Source organism: Oncorhynchus masou, chromosome 25 (genome assembly GCF_036934945.1).
Source record: "Oncorhynchus masou masou isolate Uvic2021 chromosome 25, UVic_Omas_1.1, whole genome shotgun sequence".
Taxonomy (NCBI): Eukaryota; Metazoa; Chordata; class Actinopteri; order Salmoniformes; family Salmonidae; genus Oncorhynchus; species Oncorhynchus masou.
Genome location: NC_088236.1, coordinates 37,998,181 through 38,010,041, shown reverse-complemented (window position 1 = coordinate 38,010,041; position 11,861 = coordinate 37,998,181). Strand labels below are relative to the sequence as shown.

Sequence of the window (11,861 nt, the reverse complement as noted above, 5' to 3'; positions counted from 1 at the left end):
TCTTGAACTACTAAGGTCTTTCCCAGAAAGATGGAATTTCTGAAAACTAGAATATGACCTAAAGGAAATATAATATGCTATTTACACACCATCATCAGTGGTTATAATGTAATCGAGAAATTGTGTATAGCCGAAAAAATAACTGCTTTCAGTGGCACCCTCCTAAAAATGAGTATTGATCATCTCACCCACCTCTCACTGGCTGAAATACCATCATGCATAGACAATTTCTGAAAAATAATATTGTAAAGAAAATAAAAAAATAAACAATCTATATTATCCTGGGATATCAACAGTCACCACAGTTAACCAATATTCTTGAACAGATCTTTCAAACAACAAAAAAACATACAAATGTTGTATACAAGACCTGTGTACACACTATAGTACAAAGATGCCGTGATGCTGTCCTTGGGAATAAGAATGCAGAGTGCTGCAGTGCAGACCCATCTCGTATTCTCCTTAATTGCTCTACTGTGTGTGTGAGGGACTGATTGTCTGTGACTGTGTACGTATAGTCATATAAGAAGACTACTGCACATACAGCACAATCACCTCTGAAAATGTTATTGTATTGATGTTTCAGTGAAGTGTACACTGTCCAAGGTCTTTGTCTCCTATCCTACATATATTTGCATATATTTGCACATAAACCTAGTTCACATAAAAACCTATTAGCAATTCACAAGTATATTTCCCATAAAAGCTTTCGAGACCCACGGTAGATCCATATAAACCTACTTTGTATAAAACCCTTCAAATCATATTGTCTTAATGACCCCTCTGACTTCTAGAAAGACAATCTGGCTCTCTGGTAGCCTACTGTACATGTGCTGCTCTGCCACTCAGCTCATCTTTACAGCTAACAGGAGCCAAAGGGCACAGAGTGAGAGAACAGCTCAACAGTAAGACCACACACACAGTAATGATTGTGTCTCTCTTTGTGTTGTGCATCTTGTTCGGTAGTATGCTTAACATGCTGCAATTCCAATCTATAAGAAAATCTTACTTATGTTATTGCTGTCAGATTATGATGAGTAAATTGTGCATTTTGTAGCCTCAAGACCAGTCTAAATGCATCAGCCATTGAGGGTAAACTAACAACTGATGTTCGACCTCAGGAAACATGGACAGAGAATAAAATACTCAAATAAATCAATTTGTCTCCTTGCTGAGAATTCAGAATGAATTGGTGGTCCATGATAAACCAGAATGCCATCTTGCAAAAATCGGCTAATTCATACATCAACATTCCTCTATGAAACTCGAACACTTCATAGACATTCTTGGCTCTCACTTCTAACACCCAACTTCAAAAGAGAAGAATCCCTTGCATAAAATACAAACAAGCTACGGAATAAACCTCAAGTATTTTTTTCTAGGAAACCAACTGTTCCCAGTCCTTTTCACACCACTCATCCTCTCTGTATGCTACAGTCTACTGTAGCGCACAATATCATCATCACATTATCTGACGGCTACAAAATGTAAACTATTTGTCGCAATATAAGAGAAGAAAAACAGTATATTTCAAGTGTTTTTATGTTTCTAAAATACTTTTTTGCATCACTAATGTCTACCCCGTAAGAACAAAGACGATTAAACAGTCTTGAATCAATGTTGAAATAACTTTTTGCACTACAGTGGTTTACACAGTACAAGTCGTGATGTGCTGATATTGTCCTTTTTTTGCATTGGGAAGATATTAGGTTCACAGGCACCTAAACTCGGCACCAAAGCTGTAAGATTGGAGTTGATCCTCTTCAAAACCCACAGAGAAATGTGTGCCTTTTTTTCTCCTCAGCTCCATTCTGATATCCATATATACAACCACAAACCTTCTCCTTCACACGTGGTGGTGATCCACCCAGCCAGAAATCAGCAGCCCCGCTTGGGAGAACACTCCAGAAGAAGACCCCTCCAGCTCCTGCCTGCAAACCACCCCTCTGACCTGGCCATAGGGAGCTCTATGTACTACTACTGTAGAAATACAACCTGTCACATGCAATGCAGTAGTAATACACTGCACTCACCAGGGGCTGGAGCCAAGGCCAAAGCTTACTGTACCCACTGGGCACAACAGTTTGAATCAACATTGTGTCCACGTCATTTAAATGAAATGACTTTGAACCAATATGGAATAGATGTTGAACTGACATCTGTGCCCAGTGGGTAGCTAACCAACTAGACAGTGTCTGTAGGAGATTGTTACACATGGCAGGCTGGGGCTGGGTGCGGCCTGGGTAGAGCGGGACCCTTCTTCCCCTCCATGCAGCATCCCAGTCCCTGACAGGGGGAGCAGAGTTGCCTGAACAGGCGGCCCAGGCCCTTCCGGAACACGCTGTTGGAGAGACTATAGATGAGGCAGTTGCAGAAGCTGTTGCTGATGGCTAGCCATGTGGTGAGGAATGAGGCCACCAGGTGGCGGTAGAGTCCGGCGCTCTCCAGCAGGAAGTAAAGGATGTAGGGCATCCAGAGCACGTAGAACACACTGGTGATTCGGAACAGCACCATGGCATAGCGTTTATCCGGGCACCCTTCGCCACGCTCGCCCCTCTCGTTCCCCTGGGGGCCGAAGCGTGCGTGGCGCTGGGTGATCTCCCTGGTGTGCTGACGGCAGATACGGAAGATACTCCCATAGGTGAAACACACAGTGAGGGCGGCCGGCGCATAGAGCAGAGCCGCGATGAACGAGCTGAAGCCCGGATCGGTCTGCCACGAGGTCGCACACCAGCGAAATATGTCCCCATGGTAGCCGGGCTTCCCCCAGCCAAAGAAGGAGGGCAGGAAAATGAGGGCGGAGTAGAGCCAGATGAGGCAAATGCAGACGCGCAGGCGGCATGGTGTGACGAGTGTGGCGTAGGAGAATGGCTGTGTGACGGCGATGTAGCGGTCAATACTAATACAAGCAAGAGACACCATGGACACGCTCTTCAGCACAGACACCAGGTAGCCGAACACCTGACAGGTGAGCTCCTCGTCCAACCCCTTGAGGTAGTGGAGCAGGGACAGGGAGGGCACCAGACAGCTCACCCCCACCAGGAGGTCTGCATAGGCCATGGTCTGGATGAAGTGGCTGGTGGTGTGGTGGTGGAGCAGCGGAGCACAGTGGAACACGAAGATCACCATCAGGTTGCCGCTGATGATGAGGATAGTGAGGAAGAGAATGACGGCCGCCTCCAGCACGCAAGTGTTGAGGGTATGGGAGTAGCCCAGGCCCAGCAGGCAGAAAGGAGAGCTGCTTTGGTTCACATCGGACGAGGAAGAGTTCATGTTCAGTTCTGCTCTCATCTCACTACGGTCTTTATCTCTCTCTTTAAACAGTCCGTCAGTTATCTCTCTTTAGACTGACTGTCAGTTTAGCTGTGCTCTATCACATTGGTCGTTATCTCTTTTGGTCAGTTCATCAATCCGTGCTCTTCTACTTCCGTTTCCCCATGGAGGTGAGCTGCTACCAGATTGTAGTTTTCTTCCCCTCCTCTTCTCTTCTGATCCTCTTTTAGTCGTCTCTTCTTTCACTTTTCTGGCCCCAGAGTGCAATGCAGTATTACAGCAAACGTCATCCTCTTACAGCAGAGGATGTTGCTGTTTATGAGTGTGTGTGTCTCTGTGTGTGTGTGTGTACGTGCTTGAGTCTTGTGTTGGTACTGGCCAGCCTTCTGGTGGGCTAACTTAGCACATGCAGGCTCTGGTGTGTACAGTACACAGGGGCTGCAGTAGAGTCTGTCTCACTACTTGTGTCGGTTCCACCTCTATTCTTCTCTCCTTACCAATAAGCTGCAGAGGTGAGAAAAGCTGAGCTTGCACACAAACACAATCTCTGAACGGCAACTTCTGTGCATGCCCTGTACAATACCAGCAGGTGGAGTTCAAGGAGTCCCGGAGGCCTTCAAAAAGTCTAGATCTATAACTCCTCTGTGAAAATACAACCAGTATAGAGAGAGATTTCACGGACAAGAACTGTCGCCAGCAGCCAGAAACACATTCCAACCAAAACAGTGTCACAAACCTCTAAAAGTAGCAGCAGCAGCAGCCGAGCCTAGTAGGAGAGATGCAAAGAAAGACGTATTCAATATCCAAAATCCCACAGCATCCACAGACAAGAGAGTAAGAGGATAGGAGGATAGTAGAGCATCCAGTTTTGACGGACACGACTCTAGGCACTCCAGTCTCGGATTCCAAACCTCTTGTGAGGCTGAGCCATTGAGTGTTTAGAGTAGAAGAATAGGGAGGACACGAGAGTCGTTTACTGCTCCACTCTGCTGTGGCACTGATGCAGCAATGGTACTGTCCTCTCCTCCCCCTAATTCTCTCTCTCTCTTGCGCGTGCTCGCTCTTTGTCTTTTTCCTTCACTATGCCTGCCGCAACAACAGCCAGAGAGGAAGAGCTCCTCCCTGTCTGTGAACCCAGCCAGTGAGTAGCCGGGTAGACCGTCAAATTTGCATTTTAAATGTGAAAATTGCATTTTCACATGTGAAATAGTTGTTTTTGAATGTTGATCTTAAATTTTAAACGTGAAACCATATTTTCACATGTATTAAATTTATAGTTCACCTGTTAACCTGCCCCCGTGGAAATCGAATAAAAAAAAGTTTAATCCCCATCAAAATATGTCTGTTTTTCTAAGCTATCTGTTCATTTGCATGGGCTGCATTTAAATCCACCACATCCGCCGATATCGCAGAGCTATAGCGGTGTTTGTCAGACCATGAGTTACCCCGAAAATGAGTCTTCCGTAGCGTCCAGACAATTTGGTCTATAAAGTATTATGTCTAGCTCTATCGAAAGATGTGTTTTCTCTAGGACGCCCACAAGGCTAGTCTGAAGTTGGTACAGCCTCTTCTGCCAACTTCAGTTTGTTGCACAAGACTATCTGAAGGGTCCTGGTACCAGTTTTTAAAAATTATGGAAGTACACTGAACAAAAATATGCAACTTGTAAAGTGTTGGTCCAATGCACAAATTTGTTTACATCCCTGTTAGTGAGAATTTCCCCTTTGCCAAGATAATCCATCCACCTGATTAAACAGCATGATCATTACACAGGTGCACCTTGTGCTGGGGACAATAAAAGGCCACTCTAAAATGTGCAGTTTTTTCACACAACACAAAGCCATAGATGTCTCAAGTTTCGAGGGAGCTGGTGCCAGAGAATGTAATGTCTATTTCTCTACCATAAACCTCCTCCAATGTCGTTTTATAAAATTTGGCAGTACGTCCAACCAGCCTCACAACCGCAGACCACGTGTAACCATGACAGCCCAGGACCTCCACACACATCTTCTTCACCTGGGGATCGTCTGAGACCAGCCACCTGGACAGCTGATGAAACTGAAATATTTCTGTCTGTAATAAAGGCCTTTGTGGAGAAAAACTGGGACTGGCTCCGCAGTGGGTGGGCCTGGCTCCCAAGTGGGTGGGCCTACTCCCTCCCATGCCCACCCATGGCTGCCATGGGGCAAATCCAAAGATTAGGGACTATTGAATTTATTTCAATTGACTGATTTCCTTATATGGAATGTAACTCTGTAAAGTAATTGAAATTGTTGCATTTATATTTTTGTTAAGTATATATATATAGGGAGATCGTTCAGTGCCTAAAATAAGGGGATAAATAGTTTCCTGGTCTTTCTTCTATCTCTCAGAAATAGGACAGACACTTCAGAGCAAACTTCCTTTCTATTGTTTTTTTGGACTACAGTATCTGTTGTTCCATGTAGTGCATCTGTTATTCAATGCGTTTCAAATGGCTAATAACAGTAATGTCAAATTCAATGTTTCATCCCAACATCATTATTTATTTTTTTACAACTTAAGGGGTCTTAAAATCAAAATCAAATAGCTAAATGACCCTCGGTATGACCGTCTTAAAACAATTCCATATGTTAACTTAGAACATTGTAGTGTTGAAATAAGGCTATTCATTCTCCTCACATGTAAAAATATAGTGTTAACATGTTGAGTAGCAATGTCTCCACTGGTGGAATTAGGGTGACCACATTTAAAATTTCAAAATGTGGGACGAGGGAACAAATTTCCGGGACATTCTCGTAACAGTGGACAGAATACATATTTTCGGGGCAGGTTAATGGATCATGTTCAAATGGCATCGGGGGGGGGTGAACCCTTAGATTTAATAACTGGTTGACCCTCCTTTGGCAGCAATAACCTCAGCCAAATGTTTTCTGTAGTTGCGAATCTGACATGCACAACAGTCAGGAAGAATTTTGGACTATTCCTCTTTACAAAACAGCAATATTCTTGGGGTGTCTGGTATGAACTGCGCTCTTGACGTCATGCCTGGGCCACTCCAGAAGGCGTATTTTCTTCTGTTGAAGCAATTCTGTTGTTGATCTACTTCTGTGTTTTGGGTCGTTGTCCTGTTGCATCACCCAACTTCTGTTGGGCTTCAATTGGCGGACAGATAGCCTTACATTCTCCTGCAAAATGTATTGATCAAGTGGGGAATTCAGAGCTGTCCAGAGCCGTGAGGTAGAAAAGCAGCCCCAAACCATGATGCTCCCTCCACCACATTATGTTTTCGAATAACATCCCCAAGAGGTAAAATATATAGTGAAAACTATAGTGGTCCTAAAACGGAACCTTGAGGAACACCGAAATTTACAGTTGATTTGTCAGAGGACAAACCATTCACAGAGACAAACTGATATCTTTCCGACAGATAAGATCTAAACTTGCCCAGAACTTGTCCGTGTAGACCAATTCGGGTTTCCAATCTCTCCAAAAGAATGCGGTGATCGATGGTATCAAAAGCAGCACTAAGGTCTAGGAGCACAAGGACAGATGCAGAGCCTCGGTCCAATGCCATTAAAATGTCATTTACCACCACAAGTGCCGTCTCAGTGCTATGATGGGGTCTAAAACCAGACTGAAGCATTTCGTATACATTGTTTGTCTTCAGGAAGGCAGCAAAATTTTTGAGAGGAATGGAAGATTCGATATAGATAGTTTTTTATATTTTCTGGGTCAAGGTTTGGCTTTTTCAAGAGAGGCTTTATTACTGCCACTTTTAGTGAGTTTGGTACACATCTGGTGAATAGAGAGCCGTTTATTATGTTCAACATAGGAGGGCCAAGCACAGGAAGCAGCTCTTTCAGTAGTTTAGTTGGAATAGGGTCCAGTATGCAGCTTGAAGGTTTAGAGTCCATGATTATTTTCATCATTGTGTCAAGAGATATAGTACTAAAACACTTGAGCGTCTCTCTTGATCCTAGGTCCTGTCAGAGTTGTGCAGACTCAGGACAACTGAGCTTTGAAGGAATACGCGGATTTAAAGAGGAGTCCGTAATTTGCTTTCTAATAGTCATAATTTTTTTCCTCAAAGAAGTTCATGAATTTATCACTGCTAAAGTGAAAGTCATCCTCTCTTGGGGAATGCTGCTTTTTAGTTAGCTTTGCGACAGTATCAAAAAGGAATTTCGGATTGTTCTTATTTTCCTCAATTAAGTTAGAAAAATAAGATGATCGAGCAGCAGTAAGGGCTCTTCGGTACTGCACGGTACTGTCTTTCCAAGCTAGTCGGAAGACTTCCAGTTTGGTGTGGCGCCATTTCCGTTCCAATTTTCTGGAAGCTTGCTTCAGAGCTCGGGTATTTTCTGTGTACCAGGGAGCTAGTTTCTTATGAGAAATGTTTTTAGTTTTTAGGGGTGCAACTGCATCTAGGGTATTGCGCAAGGTTAAATTGAGTTCCTCAGTTAGGTGGTTAACTGATTTTTGTCCTCTGGCGTCCTTGGGTAGACAGAGGGAATCTGGAAGGACATCAAGGAATCTTTGTGTTGTCTGTGAATTTATAGCACGACTTTTGATGTTCCTTGGTTGGGGTCTGAGCAGATTATTTGTTGCAATTGCAAACGTAATAAAATGGTGGTCCGATAGTCCAGGATTATGAGGAAAAACATTAAGATCCACAACATTTATTCCATGGGACAAAACTAGGTCCAGCGTATGACTGTGACAGTGAGTGGGTCCAGAGACATGTTGGACAAAACCCACTGAGTCGATGATGGCTCCGAAAGCCTTTTGGAGTGGGTCTGTGGACTTTTCCATGTGAATATTAAAGTCACCAAAGATTAGAATATTATCTGCTATGACTACAAGGTCCGATAGGAATTCAGGGAACTCAGTGAGGAATACTGTATATGGCCCAGGAGGCCTGTAAACAGTAGCTATAAAAAGTGATTGAGTAGGCTGCATAGATTTCATGACAAGAAGCTCAAAAGACGAAAACGTCATTTTTTTTTGTAAATTGAAATTTGCTATCGTAAATGTTAGCAACACCTCCGGCTTTGCGGGATGCACGGGGGATATGGTCACTAGTGTAGCCAGGAGGTGAGGCCTCATTTAACACAGTAAATTCATCAGGCTTAAGCCATGTTTCAGTCAGGCCAATCACATCAAGATTATGATCAGTGATTAGTTCATTGACTATAATTGCCTTTGAAGTATGTGATCTAACATTAAGTAGCCCTATTTTGAGATGTGAGGTATCATGATCTCTTTCAATAATGACAGGAATGGAGGTGGTCTTTATCCTAGTAAGACTGCTAAGGCGAACACCGCCATGTTTAATTTTGCCCAACCTAGGTCGAGGCACAGACACGGTCTCAATGGTGATACCTGAGCTGACTACACTGACTGTGCTAGTGGCAGACTTCACTATGCTGGCAGGCTGGCTAACAGCTGTAGCTTGAAGTGGTGAAAAATAAAAGTGAAACTTCTCATGTGTCCGAAAAATAAGTGTCTTGACTCATAAACATATCAAATTAAATGTCACTTTAAAATGTTCACAAGTGTTCACACCTGTCTGAAAAGCATATGGGATTTTTTCATGTGTTTTTTTCTAAGGGCAAACTCTCCACACAAACACACACACACTAAAGAAAGAGGAGACTGGAGACATCCTTTTTGATCATGCATAACAGAACTCATCTACTGCACTGTTGGAGCTTGGAATACAAGCATTTCTCTACACACGCAATAACATCTGCTAAATATGTGTATGTGACCAATACAATTTGATTTGAAAAGGATCCATGTCCATTACGCTGGAGTGAAAGAAAGTGTGCTTTAGATTAGATTACTATGACCCTATGACATAACAAGTCTTTCAGCATAGGGAATTTTAGCAGCTTCTTACCAAGATCTAAGCCTGAAGGTCTGTGACTAGTCTTACTGCGCTGCTGTCCACATCAAACAGAGGCAGGACACAAACATACTGTATATATACTGCACACACACACACACACACACACACACACACACACACACACACACACACACACACACACACACACACACACACACACACACACACACACACACACACACACACACACACACACACACACACAGGAACCCTGCAGTAAGCTGCACTAAATGCCATAGCTGGCAGACAAGGTTGTTTTTTTTGTCCTTTTAATTAAATTCCAGAGCATTTTTAATTCATCTCAAGGTTCTGATAAAGAACAATGAGTGAGAGTAATAGGGGTGGGACATGGAAGTCTTATTTTAGCAGAGCTGGCTGTGGGGATTTACCAATCCCTCCCAACCACTGGACCAGTGGCTTTGCCTGACGATAGATAAGAGATTAGTGGAAATATTTTTAAGTTCCCCATGAATGGTTTCTTCAATTAGCATAATGTATGTATGCGAACGGGCGAAAGACAAAGAGAGATGGAACGAATGAAAAGAAATAGAGAGATAAAGAGACTGATGGATTCTGTGTGTATAGAAGAGTATGTCCCAAGGCTGGTAGGTTTCAAGTTTTATTGTCATGTACAGTGAAATGCCTTTCTTGCTAGCTCTTTCCCAACAATGCAATATTCAATACCCGTAGAACTATAAAATAAATTAAGAAAAAAATGTTAGAACAAAACACACGAGAGAAAGAAATAAGAAGAGCACAAGAAAGTAAGTAAACGACTGTATATACAGGGTCAGTGCCAAAACCATATTAACAATGTGCAGGGATCCTATAAGGGAACATATGTGCAAGGGTACATACAGTTGAAGTCGGAAGTTTACATACACTTAGGTTGGAGTCATTAAAACTCGTTTTTCAACCACTCCACAAATTGCTTGTTAACAAACAATCATTTTGGTAAGTCGGTTAGGACATCTACTTTGTGCACGACACAAGTAACTTTTTACAACAATTGTTTACAGACAGATTATTTCACTTATAATTCACTGTATTACAATTCCAGTGGGTCAGAAGTTTACATACACTAAGTTGACTGTGCCTTTAAACAGATTGGAAAATTCCAGAAAATTATGTCATGGCTTAAGAAGCTTCTGATAGGCTAATTGACATCATTTGAGTCAATTGGAGGTGTACCTGTGGATGTATTTCAAGGCCTAATGTCAAACTCAGTGACTCTGCTTGACATCATGGGAAACCACGTTCATCTGTACAAACAATAGTACGCAAGTATAAACACCATGGGACCACGCAGCCGTCATACCACTCAGGAAGGGGATACGTTCTGTCTCCTAGAGATGAACGTACTTTGGTGTGAAAAGTGCAAATCAATCCCAGAACAACAGCAAATGACCTTGTGAAGATCCAGAATGAAACAGGTACAAAAGTATCTATATCCACAGTAAAACGAGTTCTATATCGACATAACCTGAAAGGCCGCTCAGCAAGGAAGAATCCACTGCTCCAAAACCGCCATAAAAAAAGCCAGACTACGGTTTGCAACTGCACATGGGGACAAACATCATACTTTTTGGGAAAATGTCCTCTAGTCTGATGAAACAAAAATAGAACTGTTTAGACATAATGACCATCGTTATGTTTGGAGGAAAACGGAGGAGGCTTGCAAGCCGAAGAACAACATCCCAACCGTGAAGCACGGGCGTGGCAGCATCATGTTGTGGGGGTGCTTTGCTACAGGAGGGGCTGGTGCACTTCACAAAATAGATGGCATCATGAGGAGAGAAAATGATGTGGATACATTGAAGCAACATCTCAAGACATCAGTCAGGAAGTTAAATCTTGGTCACAAATGTGTCTTCCAAATGGACAATGACCCCTAGCATACTTCCAAAGTTGTGGCAAAATGGCTTAAGGACAACAAAGTCAAGGTATTATAGTGGCCATCACATAGCTCTGACCTCAATCCTATAGAAATTTTGTGGGCAGAATGGAAAAAGCGTGTGCGAGCAAGGAGGCCTACAAACCTGACTCAGTTACACCAGCTCTGTCAGGAGGAATGGACCAAACTTCACCCACCTTATTGTGGGAGGCTTGTGGAAGGCTACCCGAAATGTTTGACCCAAGTGAAACAATTTAAAGGCAATGCTACCAAATACTAATTGAGTATATGTAAACTTCTGACCCACTGGGAATGTGATGAAAAATATTCTCTCTCTACTATTATTCTATTATTCTGAAATTTCACATCCTTAAAATAAAGTGGTGATCCCAACTGACCTAAGACAGGGAATATTTACTAGGATTAAATGTCAGGAATTGTGAAAAACTGAGTTTAAATGTATTTGGCTATTTTGTCTATACGTAACCTTCGTTATGTTTCACTATCTTGGATCACTCCAATATATTGGTATACCTGTACCAGATTTAGTCAGTGCTAGAGGAACCGGGCCAGCCAGCGTTGAAGTCCCACCGAGGGACCGAGAAACAAGGGCCGTAAATGTGGAAGAGGGGTCCCGACACGGTCCCCGGAAGGGGAGGTAATGCCCAGGACCACTGAACCACATTTACCCGATAGTACCTAGCAAAGGTGCAAGAGGAAGCCCAGCTGGCCGCAGCATAGATATCAGCAGGGGGCACTCCTCTCAGTAGAGCCCAGGATACAGCCACACCTCGTGTTGAA

At 43.1% G+C, this 11,861-nt stretch overlaps 1 protein-coding gene across 1 annotated transcript; it reads right to left on the bottom strand.

The window, feature by feature from the left end:
- Nucleotides 1–636: 636 nt before the first annotated feature.
- On the bottom strand, nt 637–4,246 carry LOC135513565 (probable G-protein coupled receptor 21). Its single transcript, XM_064936454.1, has one exon. The coding sequence runs from the start codon at nt 3,289–3,291 to the stop codon at nt 2,209–2,211; it is 1,083 nt and encodes a 360-aa protein (XP_064792526.1). The 5' UTR covers nt 3,292–4,246; the 3' UTR covers nt 637–2,208.
- Nucleotides 4,247–11,861: the final 7,615 nt, after the last annotated feature.